Source organism: Aethalodelphis obliquidens, unplaced genomic scaffold (assembly GCF_003676395.1).
Source record: "Aethalodelphis obliquidens isolate GAN/ISIS:26980383/991018 unplaced genomic scaffold, ASM367639v1 scaffold8, whole genome shotgun sequence".
NCBI lineage: Eukaryota > Metazoa > Chordata > Mammalia > Artiodactyla > Delphinidae > Aethalodelphis > Aethalodelphis obliquidens.
The window spans coordinates 57004164-57031466 of record NW_020837952.1 but is presented as its reverse complement, the minus strand read 5'-3'; the positions used below and the strand labels follow the sequence as shown (position 1 = coordinate 57031466).

The 27303-nt window shown below is 36.6% G+C and overlaps 1 protein-coding gene across 1 annotated transcript; it reads left to right on the top strand.

Annotated features, from left to right (window-relative positions):
- The first annotated feature begins 84 nt into the window (after positions 1–84).
- On the top strand, positions 85–26743 carry ST13 (ST13 Hsp70 interacting protein). The gene is made up of 12 exons (XM_027107764.1): positions 85–624; positions 5698–5755; positions 7846–7921; positions 9626–9696; positions 14105–14171; positions 18344–18428; positions 18550–18660; positions 21123–21225; positions 22337–22453; positions 23089–23137; positions 25224–25357; positions 25858–26743. The coding sequence occupies exons 1-12, from the start codon at positions 515–517 to the stop codon at positions 25984–25986; spliced, it is 1110 nt and encodes a 369-aa protein (XP_026963565.1). The 5' UTR covers positions 85–514; the 3' UTR covers positions 25987–26743.
- Positions 26744–27303: the final 560 nt, after the last annotated feature.

The following is a 27303-nucleotide window of genomic DNA, read 5'->3' as shown; positions in this document are numbered from 1 at the left end:
GGGCTTTCCTCCCACAGGGGCGCAGTATGTTGACGTCACGCCCGGCGCTGTGACCGCCGCTCCGGCCGGAGGGCCACCCTGGCGTCATGACGTCATGTTCCATTTAACGGCCACAATCACAGAATATTCTATTCTAAATGACTCCCCGCAGGGGCTGACAGCTCCCGCCTCCTTGAAAGCACCGGATAGGAGGTTGATCCATCTAGAGCACTGTTCTGAGTGAAGATAAGAATCCGTGCATGGAGAGGCAGGCACCAGCACGAACAGCCACACTTCTAGAAGATTCTAGCCAGTGCACAGCGCGGCTGTAGAGGAATAGGAATGAACGGGCGAAGGACCCGGGGTCACGAGACCGTTGGGTGGGCGGAGCCAGCGGCCGGGGAGGTTCTAGTCTGTTCTGCCTCTCAGCAGCCGCCCCCTTTACGCGGTCACGCTGAGCTAGCCCGGGCTTGGGATCGGGCCGCAGCCTCTGCCGCGCCCGCCGCCTCCTGCTGCCTCCCGCCGCCTCCGGACCATGGACCCCCGCAAAGTGAGCGAGCTTCGAGCCTTTGTGAAAATGTGCAAGCAGGACCCAAGCGTTCTGCACACCGAGGAAATGCGCTTCCTGAAGGAGTGGGTGGAGAGGTGAGACCCGGGCCTGAGGGCCGATGGGGGAGGGAACAGGGACGGCGGGAGGGGGAGCTGGGCCCGAGCTGGCGCGGGGCGGAGGAACCTGGAGCTCGGCGGCGAGTCTCGCTCCCTGGCGGCGACCTCGAGGGGCTCGTGGAGGATCGGGAAGCTTAGATGGTTCAGAGGCAGGGAAGGAAAAGGCAGAGCTGGGTTTCCTCCGCTCTGAGGTCGCCAGGGGTGTGTCTTCGGCGAAATACGGAGATGCAGATGGTTGCGGGCAGCAGGGCACTGTAGCCTGCTACAGTGAGGGGGAGGGGTGAAAGCGGCAAGACTTAGCTTTCTCATGGAGTTGTTTTTCTTGAAATCTCTGGTGTCCTGCTGAGGTCGCAGTGACACGAAGCAGCTCCTTTACGCACTGTGCCTTTAAAAAGTGGTGTGATGTGTAAGTTATTTAATAAGTTACAATAAAAGTGGTAACTGTGTTTGATTACTTTTACAATTACAGCGATTCTAAGTGCGTAGAATTATTTTGGGAATCGCTTATTGTACCTCCGTAGTGGCAGTGCCATCACGCCAAACACTTTTAAAAAACTGATTTTTCAAGGACCCACATGTTAACACGATCTATTCTTGTTATCTTTAACTCCAGAGTACGGCGCTACGAGCGTGGAATTAATTGGACAGGCATTGTGCCAGGTGCTAGCTAGGAAACAGTTTAAGTACAATCTATTTAGGGATACAGATGGATAAGTACAGAAATTCGTCTTGGTGTTTAGCATGTAATAGAGATTAGTATTCTTCGTATTGAAGGGGAACTTAAGGGAGAAAGGGAACTCTTCCCCGAGATGATTCTTTAGAGTCAGTACTCCTGGTGAGGAATTTAAAAGAGATGACATACAAATTGCATCTCACGGTGATAAATAGCGAGTAAAAAGGGATAAATAGTGTAAAACAATATGACTCCTAAAAGGTACTACCCTAAACGTTGATTTGTTTATTTTAGTAACATTTTTATAGGGGAAGATGAACCAACGATTAGCCAACATTTGAAAGAATATTTCTTCCAGTGAGCTTGTTCTAACGAAGAAACTTAAGTTCAGATCTATCAACGTTGTCTGATAGTAATTTTTTTCCTCTAGAAGTTTCTCAGTCCTTTTTTCCCCCACCAGTTTTCTAGCTACTGTAAGATTTTTGCTCATGTTAATTTATGTAAAATTCTGAGAACACTTACAATTAGTTACTGTAGTAGCTTAATAACAGTTGTTAACAGTTAATACCGTTTTGCAAATTGTGCTTTTTAACAGAAAAATTTTTAGGACTAGGAATCGAGGTCTAGATTTTAGTCATTTTCTCTGTTGAGTAACTTGATCCAAAAATGTCACTTAAGATATTTGTATGCTTTTGTCCTTCTCTTAAACTTACTCATTGGAGAAAAGAGCCTACAATTAATAAGTTCTTAAAATTCCAGGTAAAGCGGACCTATACTGCAGGAAGAAATATTTGGCACCAAGAGTGAGCGGTATATTGAGTTGATACAATGTTATGTTCCACTCCTAGAGAGGTAGAGGACACTGTGAGGAAAAAGTTAACACGCATCCGAGAGCAGTGTTGTAACTTGTGCTGGAGTGATTGTGGCTGTGTAGAGAATTCCGATTTATGGTCTGAAAATTCTGTCAAGTATTGTAGTCTCTGAAGTGTATCAGTTCCTCTCTTTTCTGTCTTGGTATCAGTCTTCTTAAAGCAGTCCAAAGTTATAGGAGATAGGGTTGAATGTGGAGACTTCTAGGTCCAGTAATATTCCTAAACCTAATCCTACTTTTAGGGTTCCTCAAGTAGAAACCATCTCAGGTTTTCCTTTAGTACATACTAAATTAGTCATGGATATCCAGGCTTAGACATTGAAGAACAGTCCATTTGCTTATTTGCTATAATTTCTGCTATTGTTTATAGCTTAAAATTTTATTTGGTTTTAAGTTTATATAAGTTTAATAAATTGAACAAGAGAAATATGAAGAAAAAAATTTTGGCCCAATAGTCAGTGGGAATCAGGGAGACTACATTCTTTCCAAGAAATAATGTTTTGGAATATTTTTGTTTTTCTAGGGGGAGAAGTATTTTCTGATGCTACTTGCTCCTATATCACAACTCGGTCTACTTTGTATCGTGCAGTTACTATGGCAATTTAAGATCAAAGGGAGAATCTTGTATTCTAGTCTCCAGCACAGTGCATGCATGGCACATGGCTTTTCAGCAGATTTGTTTTTTTTGTTTGTTTGTTTGTTTTTTGTGGTACGCGGGCCTCTCACTGTTGTGGCCTCTCCCGTTGCGGAGCACAGGCTCCGGAGGCGCAGGCTCAGCGGCCATGGCCCACGGGCCCAGCCGCTCTGCGGCATGTGGGATCTTCCTGGACTGGGGCATGAACCCATGTCCCCTGCATCGGCAGGTGGACTCTCAACTACTGCGCCACCAGGGAAGCCCTTCAGCAGATATTTTAAATGAAATGAACAGGATGCATTTGTATCCTCAGTGAATTTAAAATATAGCACCCAGTGTTTTGTACATGTGTGTAAGTAAATATAGCACAGAGTAGGTTTAATGTTACTAAATTAAGAGAATTATGACTGAAGTCTTGTGTGGTCCCACATAAATGCCTATGTTGGCAAAGTCCAGTTTGCAATTTTTGGCGGAGAACTATCTTGTTTTAAATCTTGGAAGCATAAAATGAAACTTCTGTACCTATAAATTGGTGTTACCTTCCAATAGTTAACTAGAATTTGGAATGTGAGAAACTCTAAATCTAGTTTATGAATAAACCCTCTTGGGTTTTCCTCCCAAGTTTTAAATTTTTTAATTTTTTGGAAACAGTTTCTAGCTTGCAAACAAAATGCAAGTATAGTACAAGGAATTTTTTCCTGAACTATTTCCAACACTGTGTCCCCAACACCATTTAGGGTGTGTTTTCTGCAAACAAGGACAGTCCTCTGCAGTACAGCCATCAACTCAGGAAACTGATACTGATACATTAATAGTATCTAATCTTGAGAATTACATGTTACACTTCGTACTCATGTCTCTTCGTTCTGAAATAATTCTTCAGTCTTTCACTGATTTTCATGACCTTGGCAATTTTGAATATTATGGGTCAGTTATTTTGTAGAATTTCCCTCAATTTGGGTTTGTCTGATATTTCCTTAGGATTAGATTTAGTTTAACACATTAGTTGGCAGGACTATCACCTCCCAAAGTTTTAACATAAATTACACTGTTAGGACTGTGTTTGGATGTCACTCTAAATACATTCTTGGATGCTGCATTTTGAAACTTAGGAAAAACACAGTTTAGGAAGTCTGGTGCCTTCATTAAAATTTAACTACAAAGAACTGGTATTTGATTACTGTGCTCTTTCGAAAAGTTTTTCGGTAGAATAGAATTTTAAAGAATTTTGTCCTGTTTATATGCTTGTTCCCTATCATTAAACCATCTCACTTTGCTGAATTGCGTAGTTAGATGTTTTGGATTGTGTAATGATTTAATGATTGGCACACGGGAGCCATTTTTCCTTATCAAAGGTACTGAGTAACTGAAGATTTTTTTTGTTACTGTCACATTAAACAGAATGGGAAAGGTACACATTTTTCTTAATTGAATGGTACATACAAGAAATTGCAAATTTTGTTTCTCCTTACATTTGTTACTTTGCATTTATACTTTTACTTCATGTTGGCCTTATCAGAAGATACTATTGAGTGAATAGGCAAGCCACAGGGTGGGAGAAGACATTTGCAACTTGTAAAACTGACAGAATGTGCATATGTGGAATATACAAAGAACACCTACAAACATGATAGACAACCTAATAGATGGCTTGACAAGAGGTGAACTTTACGATAAAGGTTTTTAAAATGGCCAGTAAATGTATGAAAAGAGATACCACTACACACCTGTTACAATAAGATACCACTACACACCTGTTAAAAATGCTAAAAATTTAAAAGATGGACAGTAGCTAAGTGTGGAACTGATGAATTCTCATACAGTGGTAATAGATGTGTAAGTTGGTAAAAGAACTTTGGAAAACCAATATCTATTTAAATCCAGTATACTCATACCTTATGTCCAGAAATCCCACCCAATTGAAATTAATGTAAGCATGGCTCTGATAACTGTAAGTTATAAAGAATTGACGCTTACACGTGTTTTGGACTAGGTTCCTTTCTGTTTTCCAAGTTAACATATCTTTGTTTTACATAAAAAGTTAATGGCCTTTTTTTTTTTTTTTAAGGCACATGTTAAGTCTTTGTGATCTCCAGCTCTCACTATTGTGGAGTGCTCTTAATCCACTGAATTTTTTAATCACTGGACTGTTGCATGTAGCCCTTACGCTTAGAAGGAGCATATAACACTAACTCTTCATGGTCTTATTTTTTCCTTATTTTTAAGTTATTTATGTATAATTCACTTCGTTGGCCTGGAGTATTTGGGAAACAAGGGCTTGCAAGGCCAAGAAGAAATTCTAATGGGTGAAGTTTAGAGGTGATAAGGAGAAAATCTTCAGTGTGAGGGGCATATGAATATAACCAAGAAGAACCCTTGTAGGTACTAGTCAGAGGAAACAAATGTTTTGAATCATTACACTGTGACTTCATATGGTTATTTTATAAACTGCCTATTTGAATTTAATTGAGCTATTCTTACTAAATATCAAACTTCTGATTCAAAAATTCAAAGTTTTGAATTCGAGTATATCTACTGAACTCTAACAACTTGTACAAATGATTTTGTCATTGCATGTTTCTCTACCTCTTTTCCTTTTTCTCTGGGAATGGGCAGAGAAGCTGTATAATTAAGTTTACTAGACTTATTGAGACAAGGAAAGGGTTAGATTTTTATTAACCAGTATCCTAAAAGTAAATAAATTTTTAAGCTGAAAGAAACTTACAATACTGAAGCATTCAAATGAGTTACCCTTAAAGGTTTGAAAAGGTAATTATTTAAATATGTAACCTTTTTCTCAGCATAAATAAATGTTTCTTGGCTTACTGAATTTTAGTTTTCTAAACAAATATCTTTTCTTTCATCTTTCTCAAGCATGGGGGGTAAAATACCACCTGCTACTCATAAAACTAAATTGGAAGAAAATACCAAGGTAAGCTATGAATTTCATTTGTATGTTTAGTGATAAAGTACAATAAGGTTTCTTAGGGATGTTTGTCACCTTCTGCCCTCAAATTGCCATTCCTGATTTCCCTGAGAAATCACTTGGAAGTAACATCTTTGTAAAATTTCTATTTGGACATCAAATCTCTATAATCTGATTTAACACTGAGAATGTGGGGTTGAATGTTCACTATGTTGTATAGAGTAAGTGAGAATAAATGCTGGATATATATTATATGCATGACCTGTAAGTGGTAAGCTCTGTGTCTGTGTGCATTCGTAGTCTTCATCTTTATTTATTATTTTTTTTAGCCACTCAGCGCTGCTTGTGGGATCTTAGTTCCCTGACCAGGGATTGAACCTGGGCCCACAGCAGTGAAAGTGCTGAGTTCTAACTACTGGACTGCCAGGGAATTCCCATTCATCATTTTTGGTTGGTTGTTTTTTAGCACGTAACATAGTGTTTTTGTAGGTACTTTATTAATATTTGGAAAGTAAATGAAAAAACAGCCCAAATTAGTTACTCTCAATTTTTTTTTCTGCCCTACCACCTGAGGAATATTTCTGAATGTGGTTCATGGAGTTGCTTTAGCGTATTTGCCAAAAAGGTGTGTACAAACAGGAGGAGGTTGCTGGTATCTAAAGTTTAGAGATGGGGATGGGGGAAGATGTACTCTTAATGCTCCCTTGGGACTTCCCTGGTAGCACAGTGGTTGAGAACCCGCCTGCGAATGCAGGGGACACTGGTTCAAGCCCTGGTCTGGGAAGATCCCACATGTTGTGGAGCAACTAAGCCTGCGAGCCACAACTACTGAGCCTGTGTGCCACAACTACTGAAGCCCATGCACCTAGAGCCCGAGCTCTGCAACAAGAGAAACCACCGCAGTGAGAAGCCCGTGCATCACGACAAAGAGTAGCCCCTGCTCGCGCCACAACTAGAGAAAGCCCGTGCACAGCAACGAAGAAGACCTAATGCAGCCGAAAATAAATAAATAAATAAATAAATAAATAAATTTTTTAAAAAAAGAATGCTCCCTTTGGAATTCCTTTTTCTCCTATTTTCTGCCTTCATGTCTAAAAGGTTTTTTTCCTCAGTCTTCTGACTAGCTGTCTTAAATTGATAAGAAAATTTGCTGTTTTATTATTTAGCTTATCTTTGAACAGTGAAATGAGAGAAGTTAAGTAAAAGCTTCAGAAGTAGTAATTCTTTTTTTGGTGAGTCAATTGTCAGAGTTTGGTAGATTCTGAGCCCTAGGTAAGATATTTTGCCATGTGATACATGTGTGAAGACAAAATTGTATTAACTTATATATCTCTGCTAAAAAATTTTTATTTTGCGAAAGTAGTATGTGTTTGATTATGGAGAGTTGTGGACTACAGTGCCTGTTAAGGGTGTTACATAATATGTGGTATGTCCACTTTATTAGCTTCCTAAAATCCAAAATTTCAAAAATTCTAAAACTCATTTTCTAAATGGTTTGGATGAGGGACTGGACCTATACTTAATTAATTTATTTTTATTTATTTATTTTTTGGGCTCCGTTGGGTCTTCGTCGCTATGCGCGGGCTTTCTCTAATTGTGGCGAGCGGAGGCTACTCTTCGTTGCGGTGCGTGGGCTTCTCATTGCAGTGGCTTCTCTTTGTTGCGGAGCATGGGCTCTAGGTGCTTGGACTCAGTTGCAGCACGTGGGCCGTACAGCACGCAGGCTTCAGTGTTGTGGCACGTGGGCTCAGTAGTTGCAGTGCATGGGCTCTAGAGCACAGGCTCAGTAGTTGTGGCACATGGGCTTAGTTGCTCCACTGCATGTGGGGTTTTCACGGACCAGGGATCGAACCTGTGTCCCCAGCATTGGCAGGCGGATTCTTAACCACTGTGCCACCAGGGAAGTCCCTTTAATTTAAAAAGAGAAATAAAAATAGAAAACAAAAGCTAGTTTACCAAAACAAAACAAGAAAGAGCATCAACAACTGAAATACAGTGTATCTGAATAGTTTATACATAAATTGGTATAAAATAATAGCATATATGTTGGGTGTGTTATTAAATGCTGATAGCATTGTTTGCCTTCCTTTTGCTAGGAAGAAAAAACAGATAGTAGGAAGGCGGAGGAAAACATAAAGACAGACGAACCATCAAGTGAGGAGAGTGATCTAGGTGAGGAGATGGTAGTTAGTTTGTATTTGATAATCTCATGATATGGTCCTGTGTTGATTTTTACTAAATTGGCTAAATTAGTGCTATCTAATAGGAAGTATAACGTGAGCTACATATGAAATTTAAAATTTTCTAGTAACCACGTTTTAAAAATTTAAAGCAGTTGAAATTAATTCAAATAATATATTTTAAACAATATGTAAAATGGTACCATTTCAGCATGTAATCAATATGGGAAAATTATTAATGAGCTGTTTTCCTTTTTTCATACTAGGTCTTCAAATCCAGAGTATTTATAGCGTATCTCAATGCAGATGTTACCTTTTTAATGGAAATACTTGATCAGTATTCAGACTTCATGAAATTTGTATTTGAATAAGTTGGGTCAGATACCCAGGTTTTTCTAGACATATGTAAAAGTTTTCCAATAAATGAATCCAGTACCAAAAAATTATTTTCCTTTAGTACCTGCATCTGTGTTAATAAAACTTGTTCAGTTTAGAAGAATTGATGTCTATGCCATGGGCTTGGGGTTTTATTTGTTTGTTTGGTTTGGTTTTTTTAGACTGAAAACTGACAAATTTCTTCATAAATTTGGAGGTCCTTTGAGACTATAAATGTATACCCCAGTTATTAATTGGGCAGTCTCTTAATTCACAGAACCTATCTAAAAGCTTTAAAAAAAATACTCATTTTTCAAATTTTGAGTCCGTTGATCTTTGGTATGTTAGAAAGGGTTTGTTGTTTGGGGGCTTAATCAGATCTTTTACTTTTTGTAAAATTTTTTTAGTCTTACAATTTTCTAACAATTACCATGACTAATATTTTTTAAAAAATTAATTCCATCTAAAAGCATTTTGTGCAGGAATCAAGCTGTTTTATAATTAGAAAAAGTTACAAGCTCAGTTCCTGTTAAAAATTGATTAAAAATTTATTGTTGGATGTTAATTCTGATTTCAGGTAGCCAATTTTAATTTCATTCTTTTTTGACAGTTGAGAGGAAACTGCTTTTATCACATTTACTCTTTGCTAAAAATGTCTCCTAATGTTTATTGTTTAAAAAATTTTTGATATATAACAGTTACTTTGTTTTGTTTATACAGTTGTCCATCATGAAGTTTGCAGCATAGCTCTTTGTAGTGCTATCTTTGGGGGTCAGTTCTGTACGAGTAGTATACTTTTAGTTTAAAATTTATCCATACTATGTTTTCAAAGGCAGAAAATGGTAAAATTAAATATTTTATCATGATTTACATCAGAGTATCACTATAACTTGTGCTATCTGCATAAAATATTTTTAAAAAAAACATTATAGTATATTGGTGTGTAGAACACAATATTTCAACTGAATCAGTTTGTTGACACTGACTAAATCAGTATGTCTGTGTAATATGTAATAGGAATAGAAACTATGCACTTGCCAGAGTACCTACTACAATATGATAATAAATACCTTGCATTATGTGACTATTAAAATTAAATATAATTTTACCAAAACAATAAGATTGTGTTTAACAGGGAAATATTTTAGTGTACCAGTTTAAATAAAATTAACAAAGTAAAATATTTAAATTAATCTAGAGTAAAATATTCAGTTCATCAGTTGCACTAGCCAAGGTTAATTAATTTTTAGTAGCCTCATGTGGCTAGTGGCTACTATATTGGATAGCCCAGGTCTTATTTTCATTTTCTTAACTTCAACAGAAATTGACAATGAAGGTGTGATTGAACCAGACACTGATGCCCCTCAAGAAATGGGAGATGAAAATGTAGAGGTAAGTTCAATGGCTTATTTTCTGCTTGCTGCCAGGAATGTGAAAGCCTACCTACTGTAATAATTTTATGACATCTCTCTTCTAGGAAAAGCGCAAGTTGAATCTTTCTCTGACTTAAGGCATCTAGGAAAGCATTTTATTCTTTAAAATATTTGTGAAAATTCCCTTTATTTTTAATCGTAGTCTCTAACAATCTCTGAAATACTTGTATTCTGTTTACCTATTTCAGTTTGCATCTGGTTCGACTGCTTTTGAGACCATAGAGTTCATGTAACATTTATTTCTACAAGTGGAATTGCCTGTTAATGGGATATCTATCGCCAGTTTTCTAAAATGGTTTTGTCCCAACAAAAGATATTGCCCTCAAGGTGATGAAAATCGGTTCTTGGGAGGGGGGCTTGAAAAAAACTTAGGTGTTACAATGGTTAGTGGTACTCCAAAGGTCGTAGCACATTCACATATATGCACTATATCTGCAGTATTAAAATGGAGGGGGTGAGAAGTAAGAAAAAATTGCCTAAAAAGGCTCTTTGGGGGTTGATAATGAAACAAAGCTTGAGAAACATTGTGATATACTAATTGCAGTTTAAAAGATTGGTCCATATTCTCACCAGTTCTTGATATTGTCATAATTCATCTTTGCCAACCTTACTGTGTGAAATATGTCCTTGTGGCTTTTAAGTTTGCATTTTCCTGATTTCTAATAAAGTTGACATATTCTCATGTTTATTGGTTATTCACAGGTGCTTGTGAAGTCTTATTCTGACTTTTCCTTTTTCTTTTACTGGTTCATCTCTTGCTGATTTTTAAGTTCAGTTTATATTCTGCTAACAGTTGATGCCAACAGTTTGTCGTCTGTGTGCTCCACATTTTTTTCTACTAGTTTGTGGTTTCTCTTCACTTTCTTTACATTGTCTTAGTATACAAAGTCTTTTTTTAAATATTTTAATTTTATTGGAATATAGTTGATTTACAATGTTGTTAGTTTCAGGTGTACAACAAAGTAATTCAGTTATACATATACATCTATTAATTCTTTTTCAGAATATTTCCCATATAGGTTATTACAGAGTATTGAGTAGTGTTCCCTGTGCTGTACAGTAGGTCCTTGCTGGATATCTATTTTATATACAGTAGTGTGTGTATGTTAATCCCAAGTTCCTGATTTATCCCTCCCCCCATACAAAATCTTCTAATATAGTTAAATTGAAAGTTCTTTTATATGCTTTATTACCTTAAGGTTATAATTGCTGTAATATATTGGTTTTTTCCTTCTGAAAATTTCATGCTTGCCTTTCACCTTTAACCATCAACACCATAATTGAAAAATCCTTTTCCTCACTAATGCCAAAATACACGGTTTCTGTATATGTGTGGGTCTGTTTTGGTGTTTTCTTGTTCTACTTGTCTAATTTTTTTCCATGCACTAATGACACATTGTTGTGTTTAGCTTTATATTAAGTCTGTTATCTTGTAGGGCAAGGACCCCCAAACCTTTAGGAGTAATTTTGGTTGCTATTGGCCCTTTCTTCATCCATGTAAATTTTAGAATCAGATTGTTATCCCCCCTCCGTTAGAATTGCATTAAACCTAAATTAACAAATGGAGGAGCTACATCTCCTCATTGTTGAGATTATCCATGAATGTGATGTCTGTTTTATTTTTAGGTCTTTTTTAATGTCTTTAAATAATTTAACTTTTTCTCCATAACGAATATAAATACTTTGTCAATATTTGTTAAAAAATTAATCATGTTCTATTTATTGATGGTGCCGTTCATCTCGGTGTGTTTAGGTTTATAATACTTTTTATTTATCCTACTTGGGATTTACTGGGCATCGTAAATCCTAGGGTTAACTTTTTTTAGCTCTGGAATATTTTCAGCTAGTATCTCTTTCAAAAATGGCTTCTTTCCCATTCTCTCTACTCTCATTCTGGAGCCATAGTTAGACACAGACTTTTTCACTATTAAGTTCCATCTCTTTATCACTGACGAATTATGTATGCTTTCTTTGTCTAATCAGCTGTTCCATTGATGTTTGAATTTGAATGCTTGTTTTTCATTTTGATACTTTCTCTTTGATTCTTTTTAAAGACCACTTGGTTATTTTTAAGTCTCTTGCTCCTTACTCATTTTTAGAACTTGCATTTATTTTCTTAAACACATTAAATTCTTTATCGGACTGTTTTGCTGGTCTTATTCTCCTGTTATTTTTCCTGACTCTTGCTCATTGAGGTACTTTGTTTACTGTAGTTTGTGTGTGTGCGTGCGCATGCACGCTTGTGTGTGTTGACCATGAGTTCTTGTAAACTTTACCTGTGGAAAGGTTTTGAGGCCTGAGTAGAAGGTGTGTTCCTCCAAAGAGAGAGATGTTTGCTTCAATCAAGACGCTGAGTTGGTGCGACCAGCTCAAGGATCACTTCAGATTCTCAGCATGGTTTTTTCATTGCTTATTTAACTACAGAAGTAATGTGAATTCCAGTGCAAAGGCTGGCTTGTGGTTGTGAATTTTCAGGGGAGATTTCTTTTTCTTCTCTCTATATAGGTTTCCCTCTTTGGGACGGGTTTATTTTTGATATACCATTATGCCTGCAAGTATAGGCATTTGGGGTTCCAGATTTGTTTTGGAGGATGTCTGATTAGACAACATACATTTGTTTCACCTGAATCTAGACTTTGTTTCATGTGTCCTGCACTATCTTCAAAAACAGAATTGCAAGGTCACCCAGTTTGACACCTTCCACAAAGGTGATAGCAGATGGAGCACTTGGCACCTGGCTGGATTTCAAGCCTTCACTTTATTTTGTTTGAGGATTTCTACATTCTTAGGCCAAAGATGGCTTTTATTGATAAAAAGTGTGTTTTAGACTTGTTCAGAGTATCATGTGCATCATATTGCCATAAACTGAAGTCGTCTTTTTGCAAATTATCCTGGCTCTGTAGGATGTCTTACTATGTGGAAAGTGTGTTTTCCTTTATTCTTTTAAAAAGTTTTAGTTTGTCCAAAACTTGTAGGGATTTTTGTTTGAAATGCTTTGAATTTATTGAGTAACTTGGGGGTAGATTGATACAGTTGATGAGTTTTTCATGAGCATGGTATATATCTGTGTCCTTTAATAGAATTTTATCTTTTCCCCTGCTCCCTCCCATGAAAGTCTTGTGTGCTCTTAGAATGGTATCTTGTTCTATTATATTTTATAATTGTTGCTGATGTGGAAGAACTCTGGGTTTGTTTTTTATGTTGCTCTTGTATTCTCTTGTTGTTCTCTTCAGTAAAGAGAACTTTACTGAATTGTCATAGTAGGTCTAATAGCTTGTCAGTTCTATTAGATTTTCTAGGTATGTGTATAAAGACAGCTGGTATTTTCCTTCCAGTTTTTAAACGTATCAAATCATTTTCTTAATGATTAGCCAGCACCTTCAGTAATATTTTACAGTGATGGTGATAGAGTGGATTTTTGATTGTTAAAGAAATCGCTTCTTGTAGGAGGTTTGCTGTACGTTTTCGTTATTAATGATCATTGTACTGTCAGCATCTTGTATGGTGTTTGTCCTGTCTAGTATAGATGCTCAATAGATGTTCATAGGACCAAAAGAATGAGACATTTCTAAGATTCAAGCCTCTTAGGAACTAGCTTTTCCACTTGTGGGGAGACTGGGTTTTAGTACAGGTATACCTCCAAGATCTCATTGTGAGTTAGGTTCTAGACCACCACAATAAGGTGAGTCACACAAATTTTTTGGTTTCCCAGTGCATGTAGGAGTTATGTTTACACTATGTTATAGTCTATTAAGTGTACAATAGCTAAATGTCTAAAAAACAATGTACATACCTTAATTTAAAAATACTTCATTGCTAAAAAACGCTAACCATCTGAGCCTTCAGCAAGTCATAGTAGTAACATCACAGATCACCATAGCAAATACAATAATGAAAAAATTTGAAATACTGGAAGAATTGCCAAAATGACACAAAGTAAGCAAATGTTGTTGGAAAAATGGCTCCAGTAGACTCACAGCATTGCCAGAAACCTTCAATTTGTAAAATTTGTGCTGTCTGCCAAGTGCAATAAAATAAGCTGTGCCTATACTTGTGAATAACTAGAAAGGATTTGGTAAAAACTAGGGCAGAAAAACCTGCTCGGATCGGGATGGAGGGAAGCAAAACTCATGTCTAGGGCAGAGTATAGGGAATGAAATTTATTATTTAGTATGAAAGATTACAATGTATCCTGTAAGATTTCTTACTAATCCTTTATTATAATTCTCCTCTTTGTTCCCTTGAGACCAGAGAAAAATGAGTGGAAATGGGGGTTGTGACTACCACATCCCTAAGAAAGTCCAAATTGTTTCCTCCTTCCCTTTGCTTTTCTTCTGCTACTTAGTTGATATTCAATTTCCCCATAGATAACTGAGGAGATGATGGATCAGGCAAATGATAAAAAAGTGGCTGCCATTGATGCCCTAAATGATGGTGAGTGATTTTTTTTTTTTTTTTCTCTTTGCTACATTTCCTATAGTAGTCTGGATATTCTCTTCTCTACTTCTCTGCTGCAGTAACTGTTAATGGTGGGAAACTGGAAGGGAACTTAAATTTATTGAGTATATGGTACTGGAGAAGAAAGCGTCTTGTCCTCCACTCACCCCTTTCCCATTAATAAAGAGGCTGAAATCACTCAGGTATCAATTATCTTGCCTCAGGGCGTGTACAGATCCTGATTATAACTCAAAGAGGGTACTTCCCTGACAATAGTCTAGTGTTTCTCCACTGACAGGAGGCTTTGGGACCTTCTTTATAATAAAAGCCTGATGGGAAAACCTGAAAAAATAATAATAATAAAAGCTGAAAGGTTTTCCCCAAAAATGGTATTAGATCGATGATCCTCAACTTTTTACATTTTAACACCCTTGACAAATATTGTCCATCAATACAACACTCTTGTTCTAGTTTCTGCATGTTAGAACCCCTTCAGAAAATCCTATCAGAGTGGGAGAGTGCTGGTAGTATTAAGTATTACGTTTAATTAGTTAAAATTTATAAGAACAAATTATTTATTAACTTGGGTACTGTGCAAACCCCTTTATAGCTGTGTGGTGTAGTGTGTCACAATGCCATCATTGAATAGATGCTATTATATGATGCTGTTGTGCATTTGTACTTCATCCTTAGACTTAGAAGATGACTAAAGTTTTATTTTAGAATGAGTTCAGTATCGAATGCTGTTCAGGTTCCTTTTCATTGTAATCCCACCACCTTCTTAGCTTAAGTCCTTATATGTTTATATTATTGCAGTTACCTTAATAGTTTGTCTACCTGACATGTCTCTACTTCATTGCTTTCTATTCACTGCCCCTGGATCATTCTTATTTAGAACTTGTTTTTATTGGTACACACTCCTTTGCTTGTAACCTGTGACTAACTTTTGCATACATTTTGAAGCTCATCATAGCATTGGACCTGCTAGAGTCAGATCCTATATTTTGCCTTCCCAGCCTTATTCTTTTTGAGTATTAACCTTCCATTCCAGCCAGACCTCACTTTCCTAGAATGTCCCTTTACTTGTGCTTCTCTGTAAAGCTCTTCTTCACCTATTTCAACTTCTAAGTTGTACCCATCAATTCATCCCAGCCACTTCTCTTCCTGACCATTCCTTTTTCACACTATCTTTTCTTAATTTCCCTACCACCTAAGATTTCTATTTACCTAGCATATAATTGTGCCTTCTACATTTCTGCCAGCTTTATTATATTTTAATGTGCATTATTTCATTAAAATCTCATACTAGTCCCATTTTACAGATCAGTGAATAATCTGAGGGCTTAGAGGGGTTTTGACTTGCCCAGGATCTTACTGTGCCATACTATCAACTCATTATTTTTGTCACTTATTTTGGCATATTGTATTTTTAAAAATTTACTTACATATTGTCTAAGCAATATTTAACAAAGTGAAAATGAAGCAGCCACCACCTAATAAGTCACGTTTTTGTTTTTCCTTATTTTTTTCCAAGCTGTGTTTATGTGTAAATATAGCCTAGTTCTAATTTTAGAATAGGTACAATTTTATGGTGTATGTTACAGGGATAAAACACTAGTGTTATAAGCTAGGGATTGTAGGTTCAGGCCCCACCTGGGGTCGGAGAGGCAGGAATATAGTTAAACCCTGGGTTTAAGGAGCCCAAGTTCCTGGGTTTGAATCCCAGCTCTGGGGCTTACTAGCTACGTAAACTTGGAGAAGTTACTCTCTCTGCCTCTGTTTTTGTTCCCTCCCTTGTAAAATATGGATAATAATACCTACTTAATAGAGTCATAAGGAATAAATGAGTAAATGTGTATAATATGCCTAGAATAGTACCTGGTACTAATATTAAGGTACTGGTACTTTTCTTATTAAGACCTTAGTGTTTCCAGCTGTCACATTATTAGAGGTATTTCTGTTAGGCTTTTTCAGTTTAATATATTTATTGAACAAGTATTTATTGAAGGCTTACCATGTTCCAGATACTGGGTATACAGCGGGAAACAAAGCAGACCAAGTTCTTTACTTCGTAGACTTTATATTTTGGGAGAACAAAAATAAACAAATTTATAATATAAAGTTAGGTGGTAATTAGTGCTATGAAGAAAAATAGAGCTGAGTAAAGGGATAGTCAATGATGGAAGCTATATTTTATATAAGGTGGTCAGGAAAGCACCTGATGAAGTGCAGGGAGCAAGCCGTGTAAAGAAGCGCTTTTGGGGACATAGGGGAGAACAAATACAGAGGTTAATTGGGAGAGCATTGGGGGCAATTACGTGTTCAAGGAATAGCAGAAAGGCCAGACTATCTGGAGTGTGCTGAGCGAAGGGATAAGAGTGGTAGAGTTGAGGTCAGAGAAGTGCTTGAGGGGTGGGAGATGGGGGGTGGGAAGGTGGTGAGGAGGACAGATGATTGACAGCTCACTAAAGAACTTAGTAGATCATGCTAAGGATTTAGGATTTTATCCTTGATTATGCAAAGCCATTGAGGGTTTTTTGACTAGGAGGATTTCATAGTGAGAAGAATTTACTTTTGAAAAGGATTATTCTTGCTACTCTGTGTAGATCAGATTTTAGGGGCAAATTAAGGGTATGTTCATTGGAGAAGTAGAAGCCAAGACATGAGTTGGTGTGGCAGAGGTATATTAGGAAAATACCTGTGAGGCAAGGTGGGGGAGCAGGGAGAACTGGAGGAGTCTGGGAAGACAGTGAGGCTATCATGTAGGTCTTACCCCTCCGTAGGAGAGATGGAAGGTTGTGTAGGAAAAGTCTTCAACGGTGTGTGTGTTTCTAAAAGTCTAGGCAAGTCAAGGTTGCCCATTAGAGGAGTTGCACGTCTCACAAGAATGGGCCTACCTGGGTATCCTTCCTGTATTCAGTCATTAGCTGGGAGCAGCTTATGGAGTATAGCCTTGAGCCTAGAAGGCGGCGTTCTCCATCAGTTGTGCTCGCTGCAGCAAATCTAAGGTGCATTTTCATGACTCCACAGAGGGAGGGAAGAAATTTTTGTAGTCCAGGTAGCTAATGATGATAGCTTTGCATTGGGGCAGAGTTTCCCAAACTTGCTTTGTTTATAGTGTCCTCACCATTTTCACTTTTTTCACAGCACTCCTAGGCCAAAAGAAATACATAAGAGTTTAGTTTATAATGTAGTTAGGTTCAAACAATTTAATAAGTATCTATGTCCTAACAAGTTAGTGATTGTTTGAAAAAAATAATACAAATGGAAAGAAAATATATTTAATTTCATCCTTTAATAACCATGTTTATTTTCTAGTAAGCAGTGGATATATGTTGGGCATTAAACAGCTTCTCAGATCTTGGAATCAGATTGGACATTGCCACCCTCCCTGCTCCACATCTCTTTTTCTACAGTTCTTGCTTTTTTATCATAGAAACAACTTTAAAAAATTAATTAATTTTTGGCTGCATTAATTAATTACTATATTAATAAAAATTAATTAATTAAATTTTGGCTGGGTCTTCATTGCTGTGCGCGGGCTTTCTCTAGTTGCGGTGAGCAGGGGCTACTTTTCGTTGCAGTGCGCCGGCTTCTCATGGCAGTGGCTTCTCTTGTTGCAGAGCATGAGCTCTAGGTACGTGGGCTTCAGTAGTTGTGGCACGCGGGCTCAGTAGTTGTGGCTCGTGGGCTCTAGAGTGCAGGCTCAGTAGCTGTGGTGCATGTGCTTAGTTGCTCCACGGCATGTGGGATCTTCCTGGACCAGGGCTCGAACCCATGTCCCCGGCATTGGCGGGCGGGTTCTTAACCACTGCGCCACCAGGGAAGCCCTGTCCTTTTAACTTAATGAATACAGGAAAATGTAATTAATAGAATAAAATTGACTTATCCTTTGATTTTATCTAAATTTAAAAGCCAATGAGTCCTACCAAGAATGTGGTATTCTAATATTTTTTAGGGGGGTTATGTTCCCCCAAATTGTCTGTCTTGAGTGATTTACAGTATAGGTATGGTAAAGATTTTGCTTTGAAGAGCCAGTTTTGTATGTTAATTTAGAAACTAGTCTTACTAGGCTAAAAGGGAAATGTGAAAGGCTAATTAAAGAGACCAACAGTTTTTATTAATATTTTTTATCCACTATTTCTCAATAAACTTTTGTTTCACTTTAGGTGAACTACAGAAAGCCATTGACTTGTTCACAGATGCCATCAAGCTAAATCCTCGTTTGGCCATTCTTTATGCCAAGAGAGCAAGGTGAGAATTCTAAATAAAAACTGATTTCTGCTTATTTGTTTAGATAGAATTGCTTCTGTGGCAACCCCCAAAAAGTTACTGTTTGAAATGAATACTTTTTAATATCATACTTATTTTTTAGTGTCTTCATCAAATTACAGAAGCCAAATGCTGCCATCCGAGACTGTGACAGAGCTATTGAAATAAATCCTGATTCTGCTCAGCCATACAAGTGGCGAGGGAAAGCACACAGGTAAATAATGAGACTTAGTTATTTTCAGAGCTCTTTAAGTTTAAATCTGATGTTTTAATATACCTTATTTAAAAAAAAAAATCGCGGGATTTCCCTGGCTGCCCAGTGGTTAAGACACTTCGCCTTCTAATGCAGGGGGTGTGGGTTCGATTCCCGGTTGGGGAGCTAAGATCCCACATGCCTCACAGCCAAAAAACCAAAACATAAAACAGAAGCAGTATTGTAACAAACTCAATAAAGACTTTAAAAATGGTCCACATCAAAAAAAATATTTAAAAAATTGCCTAAGGATTTAATTTTAATGTAATACATGCTCAATATGTAGAATTGAGAGAATGTCATAAGGAACAAGTAAGAAAATAAAAATTCTTTTCACTGCTTCCATTCAGTGAATACCAGTGTTAACAGTTTTTGGCCACATATAGGCAAATGTAAGGTAAGGATTTTTCTCAGTTATCGCCAAGAAAAGAGAGTGGCTTTATATCAGTGTCTTACAAACTTTCTGTTATTTTCAGACTTTGTAACTTAACATTAAACAGCCAATATATTATGGAAAAAGGAATATACTAGCTTCAGACTACTTCAATCACTGTTAGGTCACTTAAAGAGTCAGATAAGGGGGAAAATAAAGAGGTGAATTTAACCCAGATCAGTAATCAAACCTGGAAGCAAAACTTAATATACAGATGAGTCTTTGTGGCTTGGGATGAAATGTCCTGTGCTATTTACATCTTACATGGATTGAAAAGGTACTGTGCTTCAAGTGTGGATGGAAATGAAGATGAATATGCTTGGGACCATCTGTATTAGGTGACTCAAAAAGTAGCTCTAGTGATTATGAAGACAGATGTCAAAGATACAGGTAAAAGATTGGAAAATTTATATTAATGCTCTCTGGGTATATGAAAGGTCATGCATTGCTGTTGATTGTCTTGAGATCGACCCCATTAGTCTTTGAGCATTTCTTGGCCTTCTGGTATAAGAACTCATCTTGTACTTTAGCTTGGAATAGACCAGGGACTTCCCTGGTGGTCCAGTGGTAAAGAATCTGCATTCCAATGCAGGGGACGCAGGTTCGATCCCTGGTCAGGGAACTAAGATCCCACGTGCCACAACTAAGACCCAATGCAGCCAAAAAAGTAAATAAATAAAAAATAAATTTTAAAAATACACTATATAACATCAAAGAAAACCATTAAAAAACAAACAGCTTGGAATAGACCATTTCTCCAGAAAATCTTGGTTTGTTTTAGTGGGGATTATTTTGTGGAAACTGAAATTTGGCCACTAGGTATGTTTATTGTTTCCAGGGTATTGTCATTGTCATTTCAATTAACAGTCAGAAAAAACCTTTAAAAATAATGATTTTAGGGAAAGAAATTGAGAAATTTTGAGTTTATACCGATATTCTCAATTAAAATTCAACATTAAATGTTTTCCATTTTGTATTTTAGACAGTATTCTCCTAGAATCATGCATTAAAAATAATATACCCTTTAAGTAAAGTTTATTTTGCAGTTCTTTCTTATCCCTAGGATATGTCTCACTTAAGATATACAGTCAGAATACTGGTTTAAAAATTACTTGAATTAATTTTTCCTGTATGGTTTATGTTGTCAATGTGATAAATAATTAGCCTCTTTTTATTTCTGTTTGTATTCAGGGTTTGGGCTTGCTTTATTTCTGTCCTTTCTGATTTAATTTTCTTATTTGAGTTTGTAAAACATTTGCATGTTTAAAACTGAGTTAATAGGTATAACCAGAGAAGTCTCATTTCCATTGCTATCTCCTCTACTCCATATTTACCTATCTCCATCAACCTTTAGTTTCTGATCCATCCCATCTCTCCTTTCTATTTATTTATTTTTTTGCGGTACGTGGGCCTTTCACTGTTGTGACCTCTCCCGTTGCGGAGCACAGGCTCTGGAAGTGCAGTCTCAGCGACCATGGCTCACGGGCCTAGCCACTCCCCACGGCATGTGGGATCTTCCCTGAGCGGGGCACGAACCTGCGTCCCCTGCATCGGCAGGCAGACTCTCAACCACTGCGCCACCAGGGAAGCCCCCATCTCTCCTTTTTAAATAATATGTGCACACATGTTGTTTTCTATCCCATATAGAAGGTAGCATGCTGAATACGCATCATGTTAACCCTGTTTTTAATGAGTTGAAAGTTGTGGCTCTATATAATTTTTTAAAACATCATAATACTGTGAATTAAAACAATTTTTTAAAAGCTTTTAAACATTTTTTAGTAGAACAGCTTCACAGTTACCATAGAGGAAATTTAAACTAAATTTTTATGGAGTGGAACATACTAATTGAATTGGTTCATGAAAATTTGTAGTTGAATATCTAAACCTCTTCTGTAACAGTCCTTTTTTATAATAAGGAAGTAAGACACCATGCTACGTAAGTGAATATGTGTAAAAGGCTCCAAAAATTACTTAAAATCTGTTTCAGACTTTTGGGCCATTGGGAAGAAGCTGCCCATGATCTTGCCCTTGCCTGTAAGCTGGATTATGATGAAGATGCTAGTGCAATGCTGAAAGAAGTTCAACCAAGGGTATGGTAAAGTAGAGAAGGGAAAAGTCATTACTAATGGCTCTAGTACTTAATGCCCTAGCAGTAAATTAACTGCAAAACAGATGCAAAGAAACAATCTTTGGAAGTTATAATCTGTAATCACTTAAATTTGTGTTGAACTCAGGAAATCTCATTGGGTTTTCATGCTTTAATTTCTCATGCAGTATTACAGCAAGCTATGTTATTTTGTTTGCAACCCTGCAAAATTATAACCAGAAGGTTAGAAATGGAAAGGGGGCATCAAGTTTACAGCAAAAGAACAAATACAAAATTTATAAAATGCAGCCCAAGATTGAGTCTGGTTTGTCCTTATTTCTATCTAAAATTGTTAGTTAAAACAACTTAGTGCGTTTACATGGTAAATCTTTCAGCTTTGTGGGAAGTTCAAGAATTTACTATCAGAGGCTTTAAGGTGGTGGAAGTTTTATTGAATTTAATCTATCAGATGATTTGATTTTCTTTCTTTTTGTAACAGGGCTAACTCAGCAAGGTTATCGGATGAGATATTCTAGGACACAAGGTTCTTAAAAAATAATCATAAACAAGCTAAAATAATGGTTGAATATGAATCTCTTACGTTTATATTATTCTGTGAATAACTACTAGATTCCAAATGTTTGGCATGGACTATGTACTAGTGCCTGGTACATATTTTCTCTTGATTGTTATAGTTAAGACTAACATACTTCTCCCTTCCTCTCATTTTATTGATGAGGAAATCTTCAGTATAGTTAGACTGTGGGAAGTAACTGGTATGTGTTCCCAGTCTCTGCCTTCCCATGGCAGGTATCAGGCAAAAATTGTCATGCAGTTTGACATCTGTTTGTCATCCTTGCACTAGGTAATTGTTTGAAATTTTTAACACTTTTCTCTATCTTCAAATCCCAGCCTCTTTTCTTTGTTTCACAGTGGACTTGTTAAAGCCTGAGTTAGGTCTTTTTCTATAGGGTAAATCTAACCCATTTTTCACAACTATGTGTTGAATTAAATCTCTCCACAAAGAAAAGTAATTCTTTAACAAAACCATTGATTTGTGCTGACCTTATTCAACTTTCAGAGAAGACATTTTTCTGTGGCTGTTTCTTCCCTAGGCCCAGAAAATTGCTGAACATCGGAGAAAGTATGAGCGAAAACGTGAAGAGCGAGAGATCAAAGAAAGAATAGAAAGAGTCAAGAAGGCTCGGGAAGAACATGAGAGAGCCCAGAGGGTAAGGTTTCTATACTTAAACCATTAAAGCAAAATATAGTAGATGAGACTTTTTTGGATATCATTCTAATTCCTGGCTCTTGTTAAATAAAAAGAGCTGGCTGCAGTTCTGTAGGATAGTGATACTACTTAAAGGAAGTTTTCCTTCCCTTCATTGCTTAGTCTTCAAATTCTTAAGTGAGTTTGTATAGCACCAATTTATATCCTTGTTTGTGTTCTCCTAAAATCAAGACTTTTTCCTGATCAAGTAATTAATTTAAAACTTGGCAGTATTATTTGCTTTCTTTAGGATGCAAGCCCTGATATTTTAAGTTTTATGATTACTTCCGTTTTAATAGTGGATTCATAGCTATTTAAAATTGACTCTAGTTATTTTTTAGTTTTAGTTACAAATCAAAAATATTACTTAAAATCATTACCAAAAGTAATACCCATTGAGAATCCAATTGAAAATTGTTTTTTGGGAGATGGGGTGTCTCCTTTAGTCCAATATTGCCATTTGAAACTTGTCAAAACTTGTAAGTCCTCTAACTAGCTTATTTTACAATTTTTTCATGGTTTTGCATGGATAAGGTAGGCGTGGACAGCAGACTTCCCCCTTCTTATTATATAATTTATTTCCTCTTTGTATTAAAGGAGGAAGAAGCCAGACGACAATCAGGAGCTCAGTATGGCTCTTTTCCAGGTATTTTGAAAGAAAAATTAAAACTCTTAATATTGTAAATAATTGGGTAATATTCTGATTTGGAGGCTCAGGTATGTATATTGTATTTTGTACCATTAGTCCCTGGAACACTGAGTCTTTAGAATGTCAGCCTCTATAAAGTTTCATTCTTGTTAAAAATTTTGTTAGTGGAAATACAGTATATTATTTTCCTCATATTTTGAGTAGTATACTTTTTAAAAATAGATAAAATTTACTGAGGTCTGAGCATTGTATTTTATTAAAAGACTATAAGAATTTATTATGATGTATTAATTAGAGTATTCCTAAATGGCTGTAATGGAATTTTATTCTATTATACATTGATATTCATGAGGATACTAGGTAAAAGCATGGAATCATTAAGCACAAAAAGTTCTGCATCCAGTGTAGAATTAATATATCAACACATTCTTCCCTTTCTTGCAAATGTCAAGTGATCAGAAATTACTAGTGAGGCAAAGCCTTGAATGATAGCAGAGGCCTATGCGATACAGGTAGAAGAGCTGTTAAAAAGGCACTCAGAATGCTTCCTTAATGAGGCAGTGTGAAATTTACGTAAAGAGAAGAGAGTTTTTTTTTTTTTAAGTTCGTAATTGTAATGGGGGATCAGCAGCTGCAACTAGTCTTGTAAAGGTTTATAGAGGCAGCTGCACACCACTTATGCTTCCCTTGCTTAGAATTTACCACATGGTCAGAGGCTAGGAAAGGTAGCCTCTAATCTGAAAGGTCATGTGCAAGCAACTAAAAGGAAAAAAAAAGGAAGGAACATACATTGGGGATGACTTGGAGAAAAAGCAAGAAAATAAATTTTAGCTCATAGCTTACTTTCTGTTTATTAGATAATACCTTATATCAGGTACCTTTGTTTTAGAAAATGACCACTAATGTGGACTAGTACTAGAGATAATTTTTTGTTATGTGGGTTTTATTCTATGGATTTGACAAGCAGACTGGCCAACTATTGTTGCCTTGGGTCAGTAATTTTTGTAGAAAGTAGTTTTAAAAAGTCAGCAGTAGCATAAGAAGCTAGAAGTTGTTTTCAGGCCCCCGATGAGATCTCCTTATCTGTGATTGTTAGTTATTTATGGGCACGTTTGTATTGTGGAGACAGATGGAAATCACTGTGTTATAGGTGTTTCTTCTTCATGATAGCTTTATTTGTAATGACCCTTGATCTGTAGATTAATGTTACCTGTATTTCTTTTTAGGATGTCCCTATGTTGGTGTTAATTGTGATTTTAGGATATCTCCAGTGGACATAAAGGTTTATGGTAGTGAAAAACTGAGTAGAAAAGTTTGGGTTTGTAATCTAAAAATATACTGGGAGAATTAAATCTTTTTTACTAGAGCATTGTTTTCAGTGTAAAAAAGAGACACCAGGACTGCTTGTTAAAAATGCAGATTTTCAGTTTTACTTTCAGAAATTTTGGGGCAGTCAGGGTGGAGATTAAGATCCACAGCTTTTTTTTTTTTTTTTTTTAATTTTGGCTGAGTCCTGCAGCTTGCAGAATCTCAGTTCCCTGACCAGGGATTGAACCTGGCTCGCGGTAGTGAAAAGCACCAAATCCTAACCACTGGACCACCAGGGGACTCCCCAAAATCCACAGCTTTTTATAACAAGCATTTCAGGTAGTTCTTGAAGGAAGCAGTTAGCTTAGGGGAATATAGTGTTTTTGGGGAAAAAAAAAAAAACTAAACTCTTATGAATTAACTTTAAATTGAAACAGACAAATAATATTAAAGAATGAGAAGATAAGATACAAGGTGACTTACGAGACTTTTTAATTTTATAATTCCAAGGGACTGTTAGTTTTCTCTCTGAGGTAAGACTAGTTTTCTTTTTAAAGTTTTGTTACTAGGAAAAACATATTTACAGCCTTATTTTTAAATAATTAATGTTAAAAATTATGTCTTGTTACACCCAGTTAGAATGTTCAGACTACTTTGTGTCTAGTAGCACACTTGTTCTTTGTGCATGCACATGTGTTATTTTAATCAGGAGGAAATAGTGTACTCAGACTGCTTGGGAATATGCTTGGTACAGATCTTTCATTTATTCTTGTAGGTGGCTTTCCTGGTGGAATGCCTGGTAATTTTCCTGGAGGAATGCCTGGAATGGGAGGGGGCATGCCTGGAATGGCAGGAATGCCTGGGCTCAATGAAATTCTTAGTGATCCAGAGGTTCTTGCAGCCATGCAGGTAAGACTTGGAAGAACAAAGTTGAACTTTATATCACTGAGGCATTTCTTTCATAATTCTATGTGGAGACAGGTTAAGGTTACTCTGTTGGCCATATTTTATTGAGCTGAATTACCAAATAGCTTATTATGCAGTTGTGACATTCATGTTCTTTTTTTCAGAATGAGCTTAAGTTTTTAAAAGTGGTTTATAGGGAAATACTCTGTAATAGTTGGTAATTATATCCTGTTGTCCTTTTCTTTGTATCAAAATTGTGTATCTTTTTTTTCATTGTCTGAAGTGACATCATTGAGTTGGAGTTGGAAGTACACATTAATAATGTTTACGCTTCAGGGACTTGTCCAAACCTGAGTTGACTTAGCCATGACAAATTTGAAGGTCTGAATAAAGAGATAGGATTTAGGATAACAAAACAGATGACCCATAGAACATTTTTTCCATACTAAACATATATATATGTATACGCATATATATATACACAGACACACCTTTCTTTGCAGGATCCAGAAGTTATGGTGGCCTTCCAGGATGTGGCTCAGAACCCGGCAAATATGTCAAAATATCAGAGCAACCCAAAGGTTATGAATCTCATCAGTAAATTGTCGGCCAAATTTGGAGGTCAAGCATAATGCCCTTCTGACAAATAAAGCCCCTGCTGAAGAAAAAGCAACTTAGATCACCTAATGGATGTCGCAATAATACAAACCAGTGTACCTCTGATCTTCTCATGAAGAAAGCTGGGGTGCTTTGAAGATAATCCCTACCCCTCTGCTCCAAATGCAGCTGAAACATTTTACAGTGGTTTGCCATTAGGGTATTCATTCAGATAATGTTTTCTTACTAGAAATTTAAAACTTTAAACAATTTTTAAACCTTAAAAATATTTAAAACAAGAGGGTGTGTTAATCCCTACATTTTTCTTTACTAATCATTTTGGTTTTTTCCTTTGAATTAGTTAGGCAAGGAAGATACTTCAGTATGGAAGATTTATTGTTCAAGTTTGAGTGAAATAAAGATTTATTAGTGGGAAGCAAATGTAACATTTAAATAGATAAAGTTTGAGTTGGATATATGGTCACTGAGGCATTTTGATTTGTCTTTTTAATTGCTTTATTATTATTATTTTTAATGATTTGCTTCCATGAAACTATTGGGACCACCAGTCTTGCAGTAGGACCTGGGTAGGGACTGGAAGTACTTGGCAGGGCAGCAGTAATCTTACTACATTTTATATAATGTGTACCCTTGTGCAGATTAACTTAAATCTTACACTGTGGTGAAAGGATGATTTTTATACTGCTGCAGTAAAATTGGATTACTTCGCTCTGTTCTTGTCTGATATCTAAAATAAATGTTTCACATTTCCACACAGGGGAAATAAGGGAATACTTTTCTTTTTGTATTTCTATGTTTAAAATGTTCTTTTCAGATCAGAAAATGCCCAACTCTTTGTCTGCTTTCTCCTTGTTTTCACATTTTTTTATCCTACTCTTCTTGGGGTAAAGATGATGCTTTTTCACTAGCGTCATCACTGCTATCATCATTCACAGCATAATTATGCAAGCATATTTAACGCTGGGTTTAATTTAATATGTAATACAAATAGTGGCTATGTAGGGTAATACCCATAATAGCTGTAGTTTCTTACTTGGCCAAGAGATTTCATATTTAAGTGTTAGATTTCCTCTTTGGTGAAATCTTAACATACCAAAAGATGTTGGAAGAAGGGATTCCCTTTGGTGTTTGGTCTCCTACTTAGGAAATACCTATTGCAGTTAGAGTTTATCTTATAGTATTAATTTTGGGAGAAGTTTGAATTAATTGATACACAAAGAGGGGCATCTAAATTCCTAATCCAGCATGAACTAAAAAAATTGATGAGATTCATGGTGATTCTTCTTTGTGGAGTTCTCAGCATTGTGAAAGATGCATTGTTCTATTCAGCT